General features: G+C 42.3%; 2 protein-coding genes and 1 long non-coding RNA gene across 3 annotated transcripts; 2 read left to right on the top strand and 1 right to left on the bottom strand.

Moving 5' to 3' along the window:
• Positions 1-2,239: 2,239 nt before the first annotated feature.
• On the top strand, positions 2,240-7,666 carry LOC140220330 (disease resistance protein RGA4-like). The gene is made up of 2 exons (XM_072290348.1): positions 2,240-3,156; positions 5,548-7,666. The coding sequence occupies exons 1-2, from the start codon at positions 2,240-2,242 to the stop codon at positions 7,664-7,666; spliced, it is 3,036 nt and encodes a 1,011-aa protein (XP_072146449.1).
• Positions 7,667-9,796: 2,130 nt separating this feature from the next.
• Positions 9,797-12,266, top strand: LOC117834669 (uncharacterized). The gene is made up of 2 exons (XM_034714199.1): positions 9,797-10,697; positions 10,837-12,266. Exons 1-2 carry the CDS (start codon positions 9,797-9,799, stop codon positions 12,264-12,266), a joined length of 2,331 nt encoding a protein of 776 aa, XP_034570090.1.
• Positions 12,267-12,899: 633 nt separating this feature from the next.
• LOC140223644 (uncharacterized) lies at positions 12,900-15,842 on the bottom strand. The gene is made up of 2 exons (XR_011899007.1): positions 15,603-15,842; positions 12,900-14,085 (listed from the first exon to the last, which is right to left on the bottom strand). It is a non-coding gene; the product is annotated as an uncharacterized lncRNA (long non-coding RNA).
• Positions 15,843-22,669: the final 6,827 nt, after the last annotated feature.

Below are 22,669 nucleotides of genomic sequence, written 5' to 3' on the forward strand. Positions count from 1 at the left end.
AGCAGCTAGGCGTAAAACTAGCGCATCCATATATAACTTTGTGATCTGAATTCCAAAGAATCATATGAGCAGTGAAAAGGACTGGATTCAATGAGCTCAATGCAACTATGGCCTCCATTCGTCCATGTGAGCGGTTGATTAGAATTCAACTTTTAGGCAGCAATTATATGTATTCCAATACGCGCTCCATGGAGTCATGTAAATGACTAAAATTTGTATTCATAAACCATGCATTTCTAAGCTGAACATATAATGTTAATCTAATTTTTTGGGGTGTTACAATCGTTTTATAGTACATAGTACATACTAAAACAGTTTTTATAGTACATAGTACATAGTAAACAACTATGTTGAAAGCTCTCATATAGTTTCATAGGATATTTAAAATCTACTAGTTATGATGACGGGTGAAATCGAATGGATTGCTATTTATTTATATCATCTACTAAAAATTTTCAAGATTTTGGAAAACCACCGTGAGCATAAAGAACTCATCTAACAACCACTATACTCATTCGTATTGACTCATCTGTGCTAGGCATAAATGAGCCTGCATGAATAAGATATTCAAGTCATTCGTATAGGGTCGTCAATGAGCCAGCACAAATAATGAACTATCCGCGTCGGCTCTCTTATTTGTGCTAGTGCAATTTTGAGCTGGCACGAACAATGATTATTCTTGCTGGCTCAATGGCACGAATACTCCATTATCCGTGGTGGCTAAAAATAGAACCGGCACAAAATATGCTCAAGATTATTCGTGCTGACTTAAAATGGAGCTGGCAAGGACAATCTATAATTCACACTGGCTCAGAATTGAGCCAGTAAGGATAATCCATTATTCGCGCCACCTCAAAATGGCCCTGGCACAAATAAGATTCATGGCTATGCAATTCGAAATTTAGCTTGTATTAGGAAATTCATAACTTTTGCATATGGGCTTGAATGGAGATAAAATTTATATCAAAATTGTATGGCTTGATGAGATCTATAACTTTGTAGTTGAACCTTTTTTTATTTGAGATAATCTACATGCCCAAATAATGGATCAAGATATTAGACAATAAGGGTCAAAAGGAATAGAACTTCCCTTTGCGTGCAGGTACATAGTGTAGGTGGGAGGTAAAGCATGAAGAGGGAGATCGTGAGTTCGAAGGTTGGACACTGCACGCGCACATATTTCATGCGAAATACATGTTATTTGTGACTTGTGACCATGAGGGTTAGCTCAGGGGTGGGCGTAGAACAAAATAGTTTTGCGTGTTCATTTATAAATTCCAATTTTTACTATCCATGCCGGTGCAAAGTTGCGTTGGTCGGCATAATCTGTTATTCGTGTTGATGCAATTTTCTACCGGTACGCATAATCAGCTATTCATGATGGCTTCAGCACCAGCACAAATAGCCATCCGAATTCGTATCGGCTTCGTGGTGCCGATTCAGCCATTGGCATGAATGAGGTTTTTGAGCCGGCATGGATGAGTTGCTCTACAGTAGTGAACTCAAACAATGATTTTTTAGAAGAATTTCAATTTTTAAATCTACAATGGCTATGATACTAGATCCATGAAAAATGGGTCGTTAAAAGTTTTATGATTTTCATATAGTCTCTATGCCGGGGTGGGGAGAGGGGGTGATTGGTGACCGAATGAGGAGGGGGGAGGAAATTGAAGGGGGTGATACCAATACCCTTTACTTTTTTTAATGAAATATAGTCTAGTTTCTTTTTTAAAAGAAATTATCATTACAATGAATATAATAATTTTATAACCTATTTTTCCAATACTTGATAGTTAATTCGGACATAAACTGACTCAGGTAACAAGTATTTTATGCTTTAGATGATGTACTGTTCTGTCATATTTTTGGAACTGTTTTTTCATAATATAGATGTTTCTTCATAATATAGATGCGCAGTTTTCCTGCGTGTTCGAGAAAGAAAAAATAGAACTCTGAAAGTTAACATGTTTAAATATTTGGCTTTAGAATAGAATCATAGTGTTTTTGAACGGTATGTGTAAAATTAATGTATATATTTTGGCAGAATATAGTGAGACTGTCATTTAAAAGACAAATTTTTTGACGTGTAAAAGATCTACTGTTTCTGAAAGCTGGAAAATAAATTTCTTGTATGATGATCCTTTTTCTAACCAATGAAGGGTGGCTCAACCGGAGACCAGGGAATTGCGGTCACCTCGTGAAGACCGTGCGAGGGTTCACATACGTGATCAGGCAGCACATGAAGCAGGCTGGATTCCGTTTAACTAATGAGGTGGCATCAATCTGTCAGGATATGGAGTGGCTGACGGCTACCATTACTGATAGTAGCCAAGGGTTGTCGCAGCCACAGGAATGGGTCCTGCAAGTGCAGGACTTGGCCTATGATATCCAGGATTTCGTAGATATCTACTACTGGCTGCGCATCAGGTCTCTGAGGCATACCCTTGCACATGTGAGCAACATAGTGCAGCTGAAGGAAAGCATCAGGACCTTACGAGAGTGGCAACATGCTACAGGTATATCAAGCCATGGTGCATCAGGCCATTGTGCTGCATCATCAAGGCTGCCGTCATCTTCTAGTCCTCATGCTCCAGAGGACCGTCTCATTGGGATTGAGGAGCCCATGAGTGAACTACTGGAGTTGGTGCTGCTTCCCGGAGAATTTGAGAAAGCAACAGAACAGCTGAGAATGAGCTCCATCAAGGATAAGACTGTTGAACAACTCTCAACCTCGCACGCCGAGAGGCAGAAGGGGAATTTGAGCTCCCTTGAGGGGCCAATTGTCGAGGAACGATTGTGCTCGCCAACCGAGGTTCAGAAGCCAAGGCGGCAACTGAGATTTGTTGAAGGGAATGTTGTAGAGGAAATCTCTTTGCCCTCGCCAGTACCAGCCGAGGAGCAGAGGCTGAGGGTGATCTCCATCGTTGGGTATCGTGGAATTGGGAAGACTGCTCTGGCAAGGGCAGTATACGACGTGTCCAACACCGTCCATTCAACAAGTGACTGTAGTGCATTCGATCGCGTTGCTTGGGTTGTGGCATCCCAGTGCAGCCATGCAGGAGACCTTCTAAACAACATCTGCCAACAAGTCAGAGAACAAGGGAACGACACAGTAACTGACGTTTATATGTTCAAAGAGATCCTGCGGAGCAAAAGGTATTTCTCTCACCAGATAAGACTTCCTTTAACTGCTTTCTGAATAAAATGTTTACTGCAAGTGTTGACGCTTTTTCTAGTCAACACAACAAATAGCCGCTAGATTGTGTGCAGTCAGTGGCAGATCCAAAAGTAGGCTCCGTCCCGAACTAACTAATATAAGGCATAAAATTTTACTGGCCATAAACTATTAGATATAACACATTTTCAAAGAACACAAATATTATATAATTTCCTAGATTTCATGTGTTCAACCAATAGACTCAAACAATAAGTGGAACATAGAAGGTAGAAAGTACCAAATTAAGAGTCTTCCATGACAACAAAAGAACCATACATGTCTTCATGAATTAACACCACTTCCACTTGTAACGACATCCTCAATTCTACATAAAATTTTTGCATTATTATGAAAGCCATCAATTGATCAAGTGCACGCTTTTTTGTTTTTGGAAACTTATGACTAGCTGGCCTATGTGGACCTATTTGTAGATATGCTCTCCTTGCCTCATCCCTAATGTCATGATGAAAAACATCAATTGGCTTCCTTTCTCTAGGATCAGCAACTATATCTCTCACATCAACTTCAATCCGTGGTCTTTTTTGCTCAACCCGGCTCTCTATAGTTTATCAGCACCACTCTTTGACGCATCTTTTTTAGCATAGTATTTCTCCATTCTAAGGTATGAAATGTTGCAATTGCAAAGTAAGACTCAAATACTCAATGACAGTCCTGCTCAATGAAATGAAATATTCATGACTTTGCAATGTAAAAGGTAGCAATCATGGAGCAATTTTCAAAAACAAATGAAACTAGAAAGTAGAAATCAACCTATTTCATGGAGCAAATGAGCAATCATGGATCCAGACACTCAACAGGGGCCGGCGGGGGCGCGGGGCCAGTGGGGCCGTGGCCACGTGGTGGCCTGCTGGCGGGGCGGGGCCGCATCGAGGGGTGAGGGGCGACAGGCCGCCGGTCTCCCTTGCGTGTGGGCTCGATGGGGCCGCCAGCTGTGGGTGGCGGCGTGCGGCTAGTGGAGCCTGGGCGCGGCGCAGGCGCGCAGCCGGGACGGAAGGCGCAACTAGGAGCCCGGGATGGAGGTCGTGCTCACTCCGTTGCGGGGAGGCGGACACGGGAGGCTTCCAAGCAAGGCCGTGAGGGTGAATGCGGACGGCTCACGGCCGGACAGGAGCCGCTAGGGTGACAGCCTGCTGCGACGGCCTGCTGGGCCTTCTCCTCCTCGGGGTGGGCTAATGGGCTGATAGGCCTTTTTATGCCATTTTTATGAAGCAATTTCCCTTCATGGGCCTCGTCCTGGGCTGCAGCCTAGGCAGCCCGAGGCCCAAATCCGCCCTAGTGTGCAGTAGAAATCACCTCGTCGGCCCTTGCCTCTGAACCGGTCAGACCGGTGAGATCAGCCGGTGACACTGGTCGGCACAGGAACGCTGCGAAAACCTAAAAATCACCACCCCGGGAGGGACCCTTTCAAGGATGATGCACCTAGAGTTGTCCTGAGAATGGTAGAGCACTCAGAACCTCCTCAACTACCGTGGAGACGAATGAGGAAAGCAAAGGGTTGGAAAAGTAGGGTTTGGAGATAAATGTAAGGTAAATATTTTGTTTGATTGGGTGATAGCCCTGAATCGGCCGTGACCCTTTATATTTATAGGGTGTGAGGTCTTACCCTACAAGGAAATCCTTTTACGAGTCTTAATCTATAAGGATTACTCAATTCTACTCGGACTAGGGTTGGACTGGTCAGACCGCTTGCCCCAACCGGTCAGACTAGTTCGTGTTGCCAGACCAACTACAGGGACCCAAACCAGTCAGACCGCCTAGTGAAACCAGTCTAACTGGTCGGCCCTTGCTTGATTGGCTTAGTGCCAATTTTAGGCTCCAATGCATGCCCCACTTTTTTTTTAAAGCATTGCATACCAAAAAAATAAAATAAGCCTAATGGTGATGTTCTTCAACAGAATCCACCGGCTATTCATCCTAAGGGTGATATTTGAAGATATCAGCTAACGATATTGATTTATTACAATTTTTTTCACTTGAGCTAGTTGTTGGTCAGCAGAGTAGCTAACGATTTTCAAAACACATGATCAAAGTTTGTCAAATTGAAGGAACAACAAATGCTTTGTTTCTACCCACCACTACGCAAAGCCCCAAAAACACTCAGAAAATGCTTTGCCGAGTGTAACACTCGGCAAACAACACATGGCATCGATTTTAACGGCAAAGAGCTATTTGCCGAGTGTTACTTAATTATCCGGCTTGCACTCGGCAAAGTCTTTGCCAAGTGTCAACAAAACTCTCGGCAAAAATCAGACCTTTGTGTGAAGATTTCTTTCTCTATATAAAAATGTGTTGTATTTTTGTTTTGCTAGGTTCTTGTTCGTCATTGATGACCTTCAGGAAGCTGGATTATGGTATGATATACAAAGTGCCTTCCCTGAAGCCCATACTGGTAGCCGAGTAATCGTGACCACAAGCATTGGGTCAGTTGCCGGCGCCTGCAGTCTTGATAGATACATTTACAGAATGAGAGGTCTTGGCTATTCTGACGCTGAAAAATTATTCTGGACGAAGGTTGACTGTCGAACAAATCGTACACCTTCCTTGGAGTATGCACTAGAAGATACCTTGAGGAAATCTGGAGGTCTACCGCTAGCGCTGATAAGCGTGGCAAACTACTTGTGCCGCAAAAGACAAGATCTACCGCCAGGTACACCGGGAGCCTTTGAGGAGATGAATAGAGTGCTTACCCAGTGCTACAACAGCCTGCCTGATGATGGTCATAGGACATGCTTTCTATCTTTAAGCACATTCCCCCAGGGTCATTTGATCAAGAGGAAGATGCTAATTAGAAGATGGATAGCCGAAGGACTAGCTGTGGGAGATGGTGTCCTTGGTGCGGAACAAGTTGCTAGTAACCGATTTGATGAGTTGATTGACAGGAATATGGTTGAGCCAGTGCTGACTGGCAACATCAATTCTAAGGTCAAGGGGTTCCTAGTGCTTGGTGTAGTCAAGGACTTCATTGTCAACAAATCAGTCTCAAAGGAGTTTGTAACTCTGATTCACAACGATGAGCTCCTTTTTCAGAACAAGAAAGTTGCCCATCCTGTTCGTCGATTATCTGTTCATGGAGGCACCACACGTAGTGAAAGAGTTGCAAAGGGAATCGAACTGGATCGTGTCAGGTCACTGACAGTCTGCAACACTGTGCCTTTCGATTTCAAGGATTGCTGGTTGCTGCGCGTATTGGACCTTGATGCTTGCCAGGGGGTTGACAAGATGGTTGTTCACAACATATGCAAACTGATATTTCTCAAGTACCTTAGTCTCAGGGGCAGCGATGTTTACAAACTCTCAAAGAAAATTAAAAAATTGGAATGTTTGGAGACGTTGGACATTCGGGAGACACGGGTGGAAACATTGCCCATCGAAGTTCTCATGCTCCCACGGTTGGCTCACCTGTTTGGCCAGTTTGAGCTACCTCAACAACTCAAAGATCCAGCGACAAGGAGTAAGCTGCAGGCATTTTTCTCTGACAAAAGTAGACTGCAAACTCTGTCAGGATTTGTCATGGTGGAGAACAATGGCTTCGAACACATTGTGCTCGACATTAGGTTACTAAGGAAGATTACAATATGGTGCAAGCATTCCATCAGCTCGTCGTATAAACGACATCTTCTGACTTCCTCACTTCAGAAGCGCCTCGCAGGAAGAAATGCCCTTGACTCTGTATCAATCAATTTTGGAAACGAATCCATCAATTTCCTCAACAACATCGGAGCTCCCTGTGCACTTATTGGCTCCATGAAACTATGGGGAAGGTTAAAGTCACTGCCTAGCTTCATTACTTCACATGATACTACTCTCTCCGAGTTGCAACTGTCCTCAACTGGGTTGACCATAGAAGCATTGTCTCTCTTGCAAAACTTGCGTCGGTTGCTTTATCTGAAGCTAATTGAGGATGGTGATGGATTTTGTGGTGATCGCTTCATTGTGCAAAGCGGTGGATTCCCAAGCCTTCTGCGTCTGTGCTTTGAGGCTCTAAAGCTTCCCCAAATACATATCCACGAAGGAGGCATGAGCTCTGTCACCTCTCTTCTTCTACTCTGTCCTGAGTTCCCTACCTGCAATAACACTGTTTCAAAGGAAAGCTGCACGGAAGGTGGTCGTAAAATAAGCTTCAAGAAAATAGATTCGGACATAAGTTCTGAAGAAATCGAGGAAAATGACTCAAAGAGAAGGTCAAAGGAAATGAACAGGATTGATTTGGAGATGAGCTTCAATGAGATTGATTTGGCAAAAAAAATCGAAACAAATTATTCTGAGAAATTAGGAAACATAATTGATTTGAAAAAACACTTTAAGGGAATCGAGCACCTGCAACGTCTCAATGAACTGGTACTCCATCCTTCTGTTAGTCATGAGATATTGGATGCCTGGAAGGAGGAAGTAAGAAGCCACGTCAACACGCCCAAGGTTACAAGGTAAGCATGCTACCCCCAACTTATTTTACCATATATATTACTCTCTCTCTCTCTCTCTCTCTCTATCTCTATCTATCTATCTATCTATCTATCTATCTATCTATCTATATATATATATATATATATATATATATATATACTGAGATATCATATAAATATCTCTCTAAGGCTAAGATACCATATAAGTACAAAATAATGCAGGTTGTCTAATGCATAGTATTATGTCATTGTTTTTTAAACTCCAATTCAATTAACCGTTGCATATTTTGTATCTTTATGACAGTTGACCCAAAGCTGGTACACGATTTTCTAGTTTTGCATGAATTTTATGCATATGGAATATGTTTATATCTTAACTGTACCTGGTGTGTATGTGTGTTCCTGCAATTTTATCTCCTTTCATTATTGCATCATGATTTTGTATGTATTATCTGCTACTTGTTCCTGTTTGATACGCACATCAAAACAGCCAGAAGGTAATAACTATAGCACAGCTTTGAAGAAATTCATGATGCTTCTGTCGTACTTTTCTTTGAACATGAAACAAGGGTGTGTTCTTCTTCTTATATGACCAGGTATTACTGTGTTATAGAGGCCGGGCTGTTTAATATTCCTTTATCTAAAAACTTATCTTTACACATGAAAGTTTGTCTCATTTATACTTGAAATATTATTTTGTTTTGAATGATAAGGCATTTCAGATACAGGGATCTATTATGCAATTTTCTATTCATGAAAGTGACTTGTCTAATATAGTTTTACGAACTCAATTCAATAGGCAAAGCACAAGTATGCTCTCACTCAATAGAGACTCATCAGGAACAACAAAAAAGAATACAGGCTTCAGTTTTATCAAAAAAAAAAGAATACAGGCTTCAGAGGCCATAACTCAGGTACAAATATTACAAACCTTGTCCAAGTAAAATGACAAATTTATACACGTGTTATATTTTACAGTACAAATTTATAGATAGTGCGTAACCATATGGGTAGTTTCTCGGAATACGCACCTGTGGTATTATTAGGCTTCAAGCCTACTATAATACATGCAGCATTGTTAAACTTAATTACTAACCAGTGCAAACGTGCACGGTTGAAAGACTAGTATATTATAGATCTATGCTTATATTTGGTTGACAATATTTTCTTAATCTTTTTCCGCACAAGCTAAGATCTGTAAATTAAGTTAGGCCTTTGGAGGAATGCTCTGAATTTATATAGCCCCATAAATGAAGAACCAACATGTATGTCATTTGCCTTATAAAGTTCTCCCATACACTTTATCTGCATGCATGAAGTTGCTTACTTTCATTTAATCCTAAGAAAAAGGCTAATTGTAGGAAGACTCAAGAACGTCATTTCTATGCACAAGTGGATGTAGCATTTATTCATTATGGCAACAATAAGGGCTTAAAGTGACAGCAGGAATATAAAACGTGATGGTTGCGTTACAATACACAAGCAACAAAAGCTATCCAACTCTTGTTTCATTCTCCAAAGCAAAACAAGTGTAGTATATGAGTACACAAGGTAGCCAGTATGTCCTAACGAAGCACAAGAATCAATGCATGTTTTAGTTTGAATAATACTCAATAAGCTTAATGGAGAGGAAGAAATTAAAAAAAACCGTACTACTCCCTCCATCCCAAATTATAATTCATTCCAAGAATCTTGGAGAGTCAAAGTATCTCAAGTTTGACCAAATTTATATAATAATATAATAATATTTATGATGTCAACTAAGTATCATTAGATTCTTCATCAATTATATTTTCATAGTATATATACCTATTTAATGTCATAAATCTTTATAATTTTCTCTATAATTTTGGTCAAACTTGAGATGTTTTGACTCTCCAAGATTCTTAGAATGACTTATAATTTGGAATGGAGGGAGTAGCTCGTATTGTCAGCCTAATCAAAAAGAGTATTATGGTTGTACTATATGCAAATTGGTTGTATATTATTTTTGTGTGCCATTGTATATATCTCTGATCAAAGAAAGTTTCGTTCAGACCATCATGTAGTTGAGGTGCCCGTAAGGCTTCCTGAAGAACAACAAAACGAGGGAATTTGCAATCAAACTGAAGAGATCCAGGGAAAAAATATGTCCAGGCCCAATAGTGCCCATCTCATGCTACAGCTCCGCAAGTACATCCTCCTGCTGGCCTCGGTGGTTGCCATGGTGACGTACGCAGCCGGATTCAGCCCGCCCGGGGGTGTCTGGAAGGACACGGCTGCCGGCCACGTCGCCGGCGACTCCGTCCTCCGGGACACCCACTACAACCGGTACCTGGTGTTCTTCTACTTCAATGCCACCGCGTTCGCTGCGTCGCTCCTGGCCATCATCCTTGTCCTCATCGTCGCCTACCTGGACGACAAGGACAAGTACTCAAATTCCAGAATCATATGTCAGTACAGGAAGAACCGCTGGATCGCCGTTCAGCCGCTGCAGGCGATCATGGTTTTGGACCTGCTCAGTCTCATGGGAGCCTATGCTGCCACCACCTACCAGCAGGACACCTTCGCCACCGTCTACTCCTTGCTGTTGCTGTCCTTCGTCTTCATTTACCACGTCGCTATGATGGCGATGGCCTCGTGTTTCACTGAATCCAGCGGCGTGCTCGAGGCCAAAGAAGCTGAATTGCTGAAAGAGGAAGAACGATTCCGCAAGGTCCTGATGGTTCTCGCGACGTTCGCTGTGAGTACCACGTACAAGGCCGGGCTGAGCACAACGGGGGGCATCTTGGACACCACCAAGGAGGGCCATCGCAACACGCGCTTGACAGTGTTGTTCGTCTTCAACACCACGGCATTCATCGCGTCACTGTTCATCATCATGGTGTTTCTGGACAGGAAGCTCCGCAAGAAAAATGCCTACGGGTTCATCATAGTGAATCTGGTCAGCCTTGTCGGTGCGTACATTGCCGGCAGCTGCAGGCAGGCTGGCACAACCATCTACATGGTCGTCCTGGTTGCTGGAGTTCTGGCATACATTTTATTCCTCTCCATAAGAAGAGCAAAAAAAAATCATGGTCCAGAGAGCAACCATGGCAGGTACTAGTATTTCCGGAGCTTTTTTTTTCTCGGCAAGTCATTGGCATTTTTCAGTATCGTAGTTATTGAACCGTTTTAATTTCTATCGAATGAGGATCGAGGAAACTACTCAGTCAGCTCCAGAGTATCGGCCAACAGAGAACGAGAAAGCAGCATACAAGGTTCGTTCTCTTGTCATGCTGCTAGCCACTCTTGTGGTGACAATTACCTACCAAGCAGGGTTGGATCCGCCCGGCGGTACCTGGCAGGACAACAAAGATGGTAACATGGCCGGTGATCCAATCCTTCTCACGGTGAATGCTCGGCGGTACAAAGCTTTCTTCTACTGCAACACAGTCGCCTTCCTGGCGTCCTTGCAAGCTATCTTTTTGGTCCAAAAGATGCGTGAGCTCAGGCACCACTTGCTCAACGCAGTGATGGTACTAAGCCTGTTAGGCCTCCTGGGTGCGTACGTGGCCGGAATCTCCCGGGATCTAAGAAGCTTTACTCTCCCAATGGTCATGGCAGTAGCTGCCGTCCTTATTATCTATATAGCGACCCATGTCCTCCTCTTCAAGCAGCTGGACCAAAGATACAACATAAAGAGGGATGATGAGTTGGTGGAGAATATGCGCAAGCGGTTGCTCCTTTTCGCGATCTTGCTGGCGACAATGACCTACAAGGCTGGCATCTCTCCTCCGGGCGGTTTCCTGCTGCTCCAAGATAATCAGCCTGGCTACCATGCTGGGGACGCGGTCCTCTCGTACAATTTTCCGCGTCGCTACAAAGCCTTCTTCTTGTGCAACTCGGTGAGCTTCGTGCTGTCCATTGCCCTCAACATGGTCCTCGTCAACCCCATTCAGTACAGGCTAGCCATACGAAGGCACGCGCTATCTGTTTGCACAGCGGCAGGCTTGTTTGGCCTTGTGGGCGCCTACGCCGCCGGAAGCACACAGCATTTGAAGACATCCATCTACATATTGGCGTTGTCAGCAGTGGTTCTTTTCTTTGTGCCCATACCATTCATGGCGTATGGGTTCACGGGAGGCAGCACACATGTGATGGTGACGACAATGAGCAACAATACTACACAAGAAGCAGCAACGGAGACGAACAGACGAGACAACAAGGCCACCAAGAAAAAGAGAATACATGCCAAGCGCAAATGCTTGATCTTACTAGGAATCCTTGCAGCAGCTGTCACATACCAGGCTGGCCTTGAACCGCCAGGGGGAGCTTGGCAGAGCAGCAGTGGAGACTACGAAGCTGGCAACCCAATCATGCATGATAACAGGAGAACCCGGTACCTCACTTTCTTCTACATGAACTCGACTTCATTCATGGCATCCATTGTGGTTATCCTGCTCCAGCTTGTACCGAAAAAGCTATTCGGTCGCTACCACTACCAGCACACATACGCCACATGGCAAATGATTGTTCTGGACTTGCTTGGCCTCCTAGGTGCCTACGCAGCCGGCTCAACCAGGGCCATCAAGACATCTGTATATGTCATCCTGCTGTTCATGATAGCCGTGGTGGCGTCTAGTGGAATCCAGTTCGTACTGTAAAGAACCATCAAGAAAAGCCAGAGCGATAACAGGAGGCTCTGAGTATATCAATGTCATTGTACTCTAAACTAATGTTTTTATGTGAGTCTTGGATGGTGTTTGATTGGACATTTTTCTATTGCAATCCGATTATGCCAGTTACAAAGTTACACCAATATGGTTGTATTACTATTATGGTTAGCATAAACTTGTCATTCAACTTGTAAGTCAAATATGGTGCTAAATAAGTTTATTTTGAATCTTCAAACATCTTTATTGACTAATGTTATTTTTCTTCGTGACATCATCATGAACTATACTTTTTACATATTATAAGCATACTTAAACTGTCATATATTTGTTAATATAATCTTTGATCTTAACTTTAATGTTGAACAATGCTTGGCTCATGAGCCAAACGAGCCACATCAAACTTACCCATTTTTAGCTCGCCAACCTTAACAACCCGATTAAAAGTCAGATAGATTACGGCGGAGTCGATGTTCAACATCTCATCTCGTTTGCCGTCACCGGCAGGTCTCTTATAGTCCTATATACGTGAGTTCAAGTGTCACACCCGGTTTTAAAGGTAAAACCGAATGCTACCTATATGTATGCCAGGATCAAGTTTTATACATATAGTGACATCATTAGTGAATAACAACAACAGTATCACGTAAAAAGATACAAAGACTTACAAAACCATCAGAGATATACAACTTAATTATGGAAACGGAGGCTCCAAACTTCACAGGCAATCGACTGGGGGCTGCGTACGCCTAGAACTCAGCATCTTCTCAACTTCATAGCAGCTTCTTCTTCTGAGCAATGTTGGTTATAGCAAGGGTGAGCACTTGTCGTACTCAGCAAGTGTGAGGAGAATATGAATGCAAGGGTTAAACAAGGAAAGGCTGACTGGTTGACTGCATTAAGCATTTTTAGTTGGTCAAATTTTATTAGCACCTGATTACTAAGGTATAAGTATATACCAACCCACAATTAATAGAAACATAACCATAAGCCATAAGCACATGGCAGAAACATAACCATAGCATAAAACACGATTTTAGTCCATCTTCAAGTATATTAATCATGTGAGGGTCCAGGCCGCTCTTAACCGTGAGCACGGCTGATCGATCAGTTTTACACTCTGCAGAGGTCGCACATCTTTACCCACAAGTCGCGTAAAAGTTCAAAAGAACTTTAGACCCAACCACGCTTGTGCTGATCAGGCACAATACCATACTTCCGAGGTGTGATTGCATAGGGACGCTACGAGGCCTTTACAAAGATTCATTAGTCAGTGGTAACCCGCTAAGGTTTCGGTGTCTGGCGTGCACAACCTATCACAGGCCGATAACGCAACGACTCAGTCCCCCCTCTTGCCTCATCATGAGTAAGATTACCCCAGACTAAAGTTTCTAATTATTCAGCCAAGACCAGAGCCATTTAGTCTTGTGGTAGCACTGTTTTCCTGGGTGGTTCTCCATGTTCCAATTAATCACAGTGATCTTGTATTAACAAAAGGTGTAGCATAAATAAAATAAGTTCATCATCTTTGTTCATTAGAACCACCATAACCCAAGTATAGCATCTAAGCATAGCTACCAAACAGAAAGGTAAACCCAGGTTGGCAAGGAATAATCACAAAAACTAGGCAAACCTTAATAGGACCCATCAAATTTAATGCAAGCATATGCAATAGTGATTAAACAAAGTTATTGGGACAAAAGCACAAGGACACACTTGCCTTTTTCCAGCGACAAGTTACTTCTTACTGCTCTTCGGCTCTTGCTCTCTTGAAACTCTTAATCTTCAAAGCTTTCGAACAGCGATCCTTCTACTTGAAGCAATCACCAACACAGTCATACAAGCAAGCAAACAAATACAACTAAGAGCAGTACACCAAAATAAAAGGAAAGCTTTAAAAGAGCGTACTAACGACAAGGCTTGATCTAAGGTCACGCGAACGTAAGGAATGCTTAAAACGGAACTATGGTTGAAAAGATAAAGCTATCGAGAGTTTTGAATCATAAAAGAAAGATAAGAGCTACAAGCTTTATTTATTTTAGTTGAGAAAAGCAATGTAAAGATATTTCAGAGAAATATCCTTAGTTAGAATTAATCAAGTCATATTTATATTTTCATAAGAAAAGACGGTGTAAAGCTTAGTCCAATTTTATTTATAAATATTTGAGTACAATTTATGCAAATTAAACATTTAATTTAAAAATAAGATACATGTAGACATCTAAGCGTATAGCTTTACATCTCGAGTTCAACTAAGTAGATTAAATTAAAAACACATTTATATTTATATTAGCCAAATTAATATTTAATTATGAAACTCGAGATATAACCTATACAGATTTTATTTAGAAAACAAATTGAATAAATATTAATCAAATTGAATTCAATTTATGAAACACCGAGGTATAACTCTAAGTGGCTTTTAATTGGAAGAATTATTTAGATAGGCATTAAACCAATTAACTTTAGTTTATGAAAAACCGATATATAACCTAATTGGCTTTTATTTAGAAGAGGGTAAGAAGTAGGCATTAATCAAATTAACAATTATTATGAAAAACGATGTTTAACACTAAATAGATTTTATTTAGAGAAGAACTCGTTTGTGAGGCATTAATCAATTTTAATATAAATTTTATTTTCAAAAACATGTGTGAAGGAAAACATTACCACGAACGTGTAATTTAGATCATTATGAATCTACAACTTGAACGGACAAAAACGGAATTAAAACGTAGAATCTATGGGTTAAACAAGGTTGTAGGGGCCTAAACATAATTAACCGTAGACTTGGAGGGTTAGCAAGGAAAATTTGCAAGACACCAGGAATAGTTCTCGCGAAAAGGTGAAAACTCGGGGTTAGGTCTGCAAAAGGTCAAGGCTTGGATTAGATTGAAAGAATGCAAGAATTACAGGGGCCTCACTAAAAGATTTACAAGACACAAGAATTGAGAAAAAGAAAACAGAAGAGGTCAGGGGCTAGATTGAAAAGTGGCGCCTCATCTTCTTCCTCACGCTAGGAGCATGGTGCAGCTCCTGGCCGGCGGCCTGCTGGCGTTCCGGCGCGGCGGAGGCCCGGGCAGGTGGTGCTAGCGGCGGTGGCCGGGCTAGGGGCCAAGGGCACGGCCGGTGACGGCGCACAGGCGGCGCACGGCACGCAGCGGCGTGCGAGCGAACACAAACAGGCGGAGGCCATGGCCATGGTTACTGTTGCACAGAAATAGGAGAAACAGAGAGGAAGATGGAAAGCTAGAAACGAAGCCCGATCTCGCACATGAACGACAAAATTGAACGATATCGACGAGATGAACAAGATGGTGTGCTCACCTTCGGCCAGAGATGAACAATGGCGGCGAAAAAGCTCGCCGGAGTTGGGGAAGACGACAGAGCCGACATCGGATTCACGCAATCCACCCCACCACGGCGTAGAGCTTGAAGAGAGGAACTCCGTGGTGGTGTCGGTTTTCGCCGGAAGTCCACGGTTTTACCAGAAAAGCTCGCCGAAGTTTGACGAAGATCGAACTTTGACTTCAGATCTACGGAGTTAGGAGAGGCAACTCGTGAAAAGGTTTGTAGATCTGAAATCCTCGCGTCGAGACGAACGCGGTGATATATATATAGGCTAGACTCGGAAAAAGATATTTTCGAGTTGACTTTTTATTTTCGGAATTTCTGATTTTATTTATCTGCGCGAAAACAATTCCAGAAATAGCCGGACTCGTTTTCTAAAGCGAGAAAAATACCTAGAAAATTCCGAAAAATCTGAGATAAATCTCCGAGATGGATTGGGACACAAAGAATCCAAATAAAATACTTGGAGCTTGTGAAAAGGATTCTAAAGCCTTCCAAAAATTGGATTTATCTCTAGGAAAAGGAGAATAAATTCCAGAAAAAGATGGAAAATCCTCACAAGGGTCTGGGCAACGTCTAAACGTATTTTCAAACTTTTGCACTCAAGAAACACCAAGATGCAGCGACATGAATGCACAAACATAGAACAACATTATTTAATTTATAAAAGCAAGCAACTTTTTTTCCTATACTAAATTTCCTGTAAAGAAAAATAAATGTTGGGAAAATTTTAAAATTATGAGAAAATTATTGTTTATTTATTCTTTTTATTCACATCCTGAAATTCGGAAATTTCAGGGTGTGACATCAAGGCAGACAAAAGGATGGCGAGTCGATCTCATCAGATGCCTCATCATCCACCACTCGATTCCAACGATGGATGCCGCACAGAAAGGTTATTACCGATGCAATAATATGTAGTCTCTTTGGGGCACAAGTGCATTTTCTACATACACATGACTATTCGACAGGGGTCTTCCTCCTGGACTGTGGCGCGGCGAGTAACCGTCTGTCCCTGCCTTCCCGGCTCTGCCCCTGCGTGTGGATAATATATCTGGTCAGGATCCAATTGCTAGGATATCGAAGGTATCTACATGTGTTCACCCTTCCCTTGGTACTCAGGTTTCTTGCGATCCTCTTATCTAGTAGCGCCAATACCCCATACTTTTTATATGGTAATCGCTAAATCTTTTTTATATATACATTAATAAAACTAAATATATATTAAGAAGATTCTGTATGGAAAATAGACACATGAACATAAAGATCGTTTAATGAGTAGATGAATAGAAGATACGTTTCCCCATAGATCACCAGACCTTGTAACCTTGTAAACTAAAGGATGCTGTTAAGTCTAGCATTAATTAAACAAGACCTTAACTCAGTCCAATCATAATCACTAACTTAATTAATACGGAATACTTAGATTAAGACTAACCAGAGCCTTGAAAAGCTATATATGCCTCTGTATGTTAGGGCCTGCTTGGATACACCCTCATAAACTTTAGAACACTCATAAAGTTTAGAAGCTAGAAATTGGTAGTCCTAAAATTTATGAGTGGGCTGTTTGGATGGAATCATAATCTTTAGGATGTTAGAGGGGAAATGACTTTTGTACCCCTAATTACTCCACCCCTGCTCTGTTTCTAGTGCCGTGGAGAGAGAAGAGGAGGGGCAACAGGGGTAAAGGATGGGTTGGGGACCGCTTTTACGAGAAAAATGATCCATTATGATGGTTTGGTCCTTCTAATGAAAACAGCACTCCTAAACATTATGAATGCACTTTTATGACATATGTTTGGATGCACTAAGTCCTAAAAGTGGACTAAAAGTGAAGTTCTAAAGATTATGAGTGTGTATCCAAACAGGCCCTTAGTTTGATCTCCACCGGACTCAGCCCAACAGCCGAGACCGACCCTGATTCATGCCCTGAGGCACCCAACCGAATATGGTTGGTGGGCCCCATCGCGCAGCGCAATAAAGATAGGGTGGGGGCTGAGGGTACGAACACCCAAGTTCGACGTCGCGCCCACCAGACCCACCTACAAAACCCTAGAGCCGATCTAATCCTACCACTAAAGCGGCAGGAAGCTCCGCCAACTCCGCGTCGCTACCGCCGCCATCTCGTCGTCAACACCACCGTCTCCAACACTGCAATGGTGAGCACAAGCACCAAGTGACCCGCTCAATCTCTCTCTCTCTCTCTCTCTCTCTCTCTCTCTCTCTCCCTCCCTCTGTTGCTCTCTGATGTATCTGTTTAGATCTAAGAACCATGTTTTAATCTTAAGTTAAGTTTTACACCTGCTAGTTGTACACCTAGTGCTCCTGTAAAATCTATCAATAGCATCATAGCCGTGCTAGGTTGTTCATCTAGATGGGGAAGTTATTTTTCGCACGAGTTAGAAATCCAAAGCAAAAGAAGAAAAGACAGAGACCCAAACCCTAACCCTAGATCGGACTTGCTCTGGGAAGAAGAGAAAAGAAGAAGAAATCAGAAAGAATAAAAAAAAAGATGACTGTGAGGTTGTTGCACATGAAACAAATAATACAGCAACCCGAAAAAGCAAACAACGAACTGCTCAGATGATCACTGTTGTCGTTAGTACTCCACAGCACCCACCAGCCACACTACCGCCATTGCCGTCCTTGTCCACCGCTGTTGCAGCAGCCTCTTTCTCCTTTTGTGCAAGATTGGCCTTGTCCCAGTCCATCCGAGTGTAGAGGTGCAGAATCATGCCGTCCTTATTGCAGCCGTGCACGCCGCACGTCTGGCACCAAAGCCTGCCATTCTGTTGCTGCAGCACGGTGAACACCTTGCCGTCCACCTGGATCTTGATTGTCTTACCAGGCGCAGCATTGTCATTGGTCTCCATGGATTCCTTCGCTAGCTTGGGCCACAGAGCCATTCTCTCTGTCAGCTGAGTGCTCTACTCCAGCTTCCTCAGTAATCTCGCCATCCTCTGTAGGTTCAACGTAAGGTTGAACTTCTGCCGGTCCATCTACTTCCATAGGCGCCATGGCTGGAATGTTTTTCACTAATGGTGCTGCCATTGACGGTTCTGATTCTGCCTCTTCATCAGCTTTCATTGACTTTGAGCTGTTGTTTTGCACCCGAGTAATCTCACCATCTTCTGCAGGTTCAATGCGAGGCTGAACTTCTGCCAGATCATCTACTTCCATGGGTGTCATGGCAGCAGCATTTTTTACTTGTAGCACTGCTAATGGCGGCACCGGTTCTGCCTTTTCACCAGCTTTCACTGAATTTGAGCTGTTGCTTTGCACCCGAGTAATCTTGCCATCCTCTGCAGGTTCAATGCCTTTAACCTCAGCTGGACTATCTACTCCCATGGGTGCCATGGCAGCAGCGTTTTTTGCTTGCGCCACTATCGATGGTGCTGGTTCTGCCTCTACATTGGCTTCCATGGACTTTGAGCTCTTTCCTAGCACCTCATCACCCCCGGTGGCAAGGACAGATGCATCCATCTTGTTTTTTCGTACAGAAAGTCTCATCTTGTGCTTGTGCTTCTTCCCAGTAAGGTGCGACCGCATAATGATCTCAGATGGTGCCTTAGCGTTGCAGCAAGGGCAGACGAGGAAACCATCCACCCGCTGTATAGGATGGCACACATTATCTACTTGCATGGTCAGTGAGTCAAAACGACAGAAATTATTTTCCTCAGCCACAGCAGCACTTGCACGGGAGCTTTCCTTCCTGATAATCAGTTCAACCCATACCAAATAACACAAATAGGATTAGTTCAATCTCTAGAGCTATAGGAAAGCAACATTTTAACAGCTAGGATGGGGTGTGATCTGCATGCATGATAAACACAAAGTGAATTGCTTCCTATTTTATTATTATTTCGCTACCTAGTAGCAAATTGAATTGTCTTCTGCAGAATTACAACATTGTGGATATAGGATGTCCTTTTCATGGACTTTTGATCTATGTTGCTTGACAGCAAGCTCATTTCTGATCTATTCATCTCTAACTGTGGCTCTATTATTTCTTGAGTTTTGGTGTGCAGGTATTGTTGCTACTGGTGTTCTTGTGCCCAGGTGAAGAAAGCTACAAGTTCAAATCTTAAACAACCTGGTGATGTAACTTTTCAAGGTAGAAGTGAAGCTGCGATGGAGGGAGGAGCCAGAATGGGCAGTGAAGCGTAGGTTTTAGTTGTTATTGAAAAAATTTAGAAACAATTGTATGATATTGTTACTTTGTCTGTGTTTCTTTATCAAGGCAATTATCTTGTTGACAGTACTTTAATTAATGTAGTTGTTGGTTCTTGAATCAATTACTCAGTTTCCTTTCGGTGAAGCAAAGAATTGATTTTTAATGCAATGTCATGGATAATTTATTTAGGCATTATTAAACTATTTGAAAATAAAATGATATATTGAATTTATAAATGCAAATAAACGAATCATTATATATTAATACACACGAAAATAGATGTATCAATAAATCGTCTCTATATTTCTTAATACACAATGCGGTGTTCCTATAAAACGTGTCTATATCCGTAGACACATAATAAAAATGTATCTACGTTATTGTTTCTACATTTGTTAACACGTAATTTGGTGTTACTATGAAATGTGTCATCCGCCACGTCATCGGCCACATCACGTGCCACATCACCCGCCACAACATCCGCCAACGTCATCCACCACGTCATCCGCCATGTCACCTGCCACATCATCTGCCACGTCACGTGCCACATCACCTGTCTTGATCTACTAAATCATCTCTATACTAATTACTACATAATAATACATTGCTATAAAACGTGTCTACATTAGTAGGCATGTTTTGTATGCATCTATATTGTATCTATATTTATTAATACGAAATGAAGAGTTACTATACTACGTAACTACACCACTAGAGACGTTTTATACATGTGTCTGCAAAAATGTATCAATATTTTTAGATATGCATCTAATGTGTTTATAAAATGTTTCTTTCTTTCATAGCAACGCTTAAAGGATTCGTCTCTACCAGGTCTGACGTGGTACGTACGAAGACGCTTCTAACCGCTTTTATGAAAGCGTGGCCATATTGACGTAGAGACGTAATAAAGCGTGTCTAAACTCTAAATCTGGCGTTGCTACATGGGGGGTTCTCTAGTAGTGTGTGGTAAGTACTTATCTTTGAAGTTAGGGCATCATCAAAACCGGCATGCGATGGTGACTCGCAAACATGAGCACTCGATTTCTTTCCACTCCACTTGGGGAAGACAAGCTGCAGGTGGCCCACTTGTGTGTTGTACTTTATCCTTCAACGTGGCAATTGGACCTAAATAATCAACACCGGGAGACACCAAGGAAGGTGGCTAACTTCAGCAATTTTTGTTTTGGTTTACTATGAAACGTGGCAATTGGCATCTATTTAATTAAATTTGCACTAAAAGCACCGTTCGGCAGGACTTTTTGCACATCGAACAAGACGTACGAGTAATAATAAAATTTATGTATTAAGCTACTGCTAACGAGAATTTGGAAAGCCAACTTGATCACGTGCTTAATTATCAGGCAAAGATCTGGGAGGTCTCCGATACTAGGTCGTCGAATATAAAGAATGAGTACGTTCATATAAATGCATCACTTTCTTCATTGAAAGATGATGAGGAGACGGTGAGGCCGTATCCACAAGAACTTCCAAGCGCAAAACCATATATAATACACGCCCTGGAAATATATGTGTATATGAAATGGTACTCCCCCACACAAATGTCTTTGCTGTATTCTTGAAAACAAAACACAATAACCAACAACGTCAGGCGACATCACCAACTAATTAATCAAAACTATATTTTTCCTTTTAAATTGCACTACTATATAAATGGACATCACTCCTCATTCTGGAATGTGAACCAGTAGTGCATACGAGGGATCAATACCTAGGGGTATTACTCGCAGTTCTATAACTTGCTGTGAAAGGTAGTATCGCTTCCGGCTTATAACAAGAATATGGGTTGTGATGCACCACCCATTACTGGGGAATCCACCTTTAGTACCGGTCTCAAACCCGGTTGAACAACTAGTACTAAAGGGGACCTTTTAGTATCAGGCCAAATAACCGGTTCTAAAAGTGGTCATTTAGTACCAGTTGGTTGTGGTAACCTCCCTCTAGATCAGTAGCTGATACAATCCTCATCACAGATTAGCATCAAAACAATAAAACAAAGCATAAAATTATGGAAAAATAGTTTTTCACCTTTGTGTAGCGGGATGTGGCGCAGTCGCCCACTCCACAGGCAGAATGAATTTAGAACTAGAACGTCTAACTTGTATAACAAAAGCAAGGTTGAGTACACTTATTGTTGGTACTTAGAAAATCCTAGGGTTGAAATTATACAAAATGCAGGGATGGTCAAGGAAAGGGACACGATGTTTGGTTTTATCAAGAAACTCATTTATGCAAGTTGAGTCGAGTTTTGGGAAGAGAAAAAGAAGAAAGCACTTTGATGAAGTTGTTGACCCTGGAGGGGGAATGTTACCTCCACTACCAATTTTCATGTATTAGAGAGCACCAGAGACCGCTAGGATCCTCCTCGGCGGGCTTATGCCTCATTCTGAAATAACTCTCTTAGGGCCTTAGCACTTCCTCACTAACACCTAAGTTTTATAAACACATGATTGCTAATCGATAAGGGCTTTAACTATGTGAGCTCGTGACCGTGAGCCTTAGCTCTTTAGATAGATTAATGACTCAGTAGAGTTTGGACACTTTACACACACATTCGATCAGCTAATACTTTAGCTTTCTTTGGTGGTACTAACCTACGAGACCTGTACCCATCGGTGTCTATCTCTAGACAATATCCCCTAGATCCATCCACAGATATACTAGGATCCAAACAGGGGTTACTATCATCTGCCTCGCGGATATTACCCCGGGAAAGTGCGCACAAAGCAAATATATCAGTAGCGTCGCCGAACGACCTGTTCTGACCGGACCTGGGACTATGCGAAGGTCCTGTTCCAGTATATCCGTTGCCCACCAGAGACCCCTTTGCGATGGATTTCTAGGTTCGTGT

The sequence above is a fragment of the Setaria viridis genome, chromosome 8, assembly GCF_005286985.2.
Source record: "Setaria viridis chromosome 8, Setaria_viridis_v4.0, whole genome shotgun sequence".
In the NCBI taxonomy this organism is placed as follows: domain Eukaryota; kingdom Viridiplantae; phylum Streptophyta; class Magnoliopsida; order Poales; family Poaceae; genus Setaria; species Setaria viridis.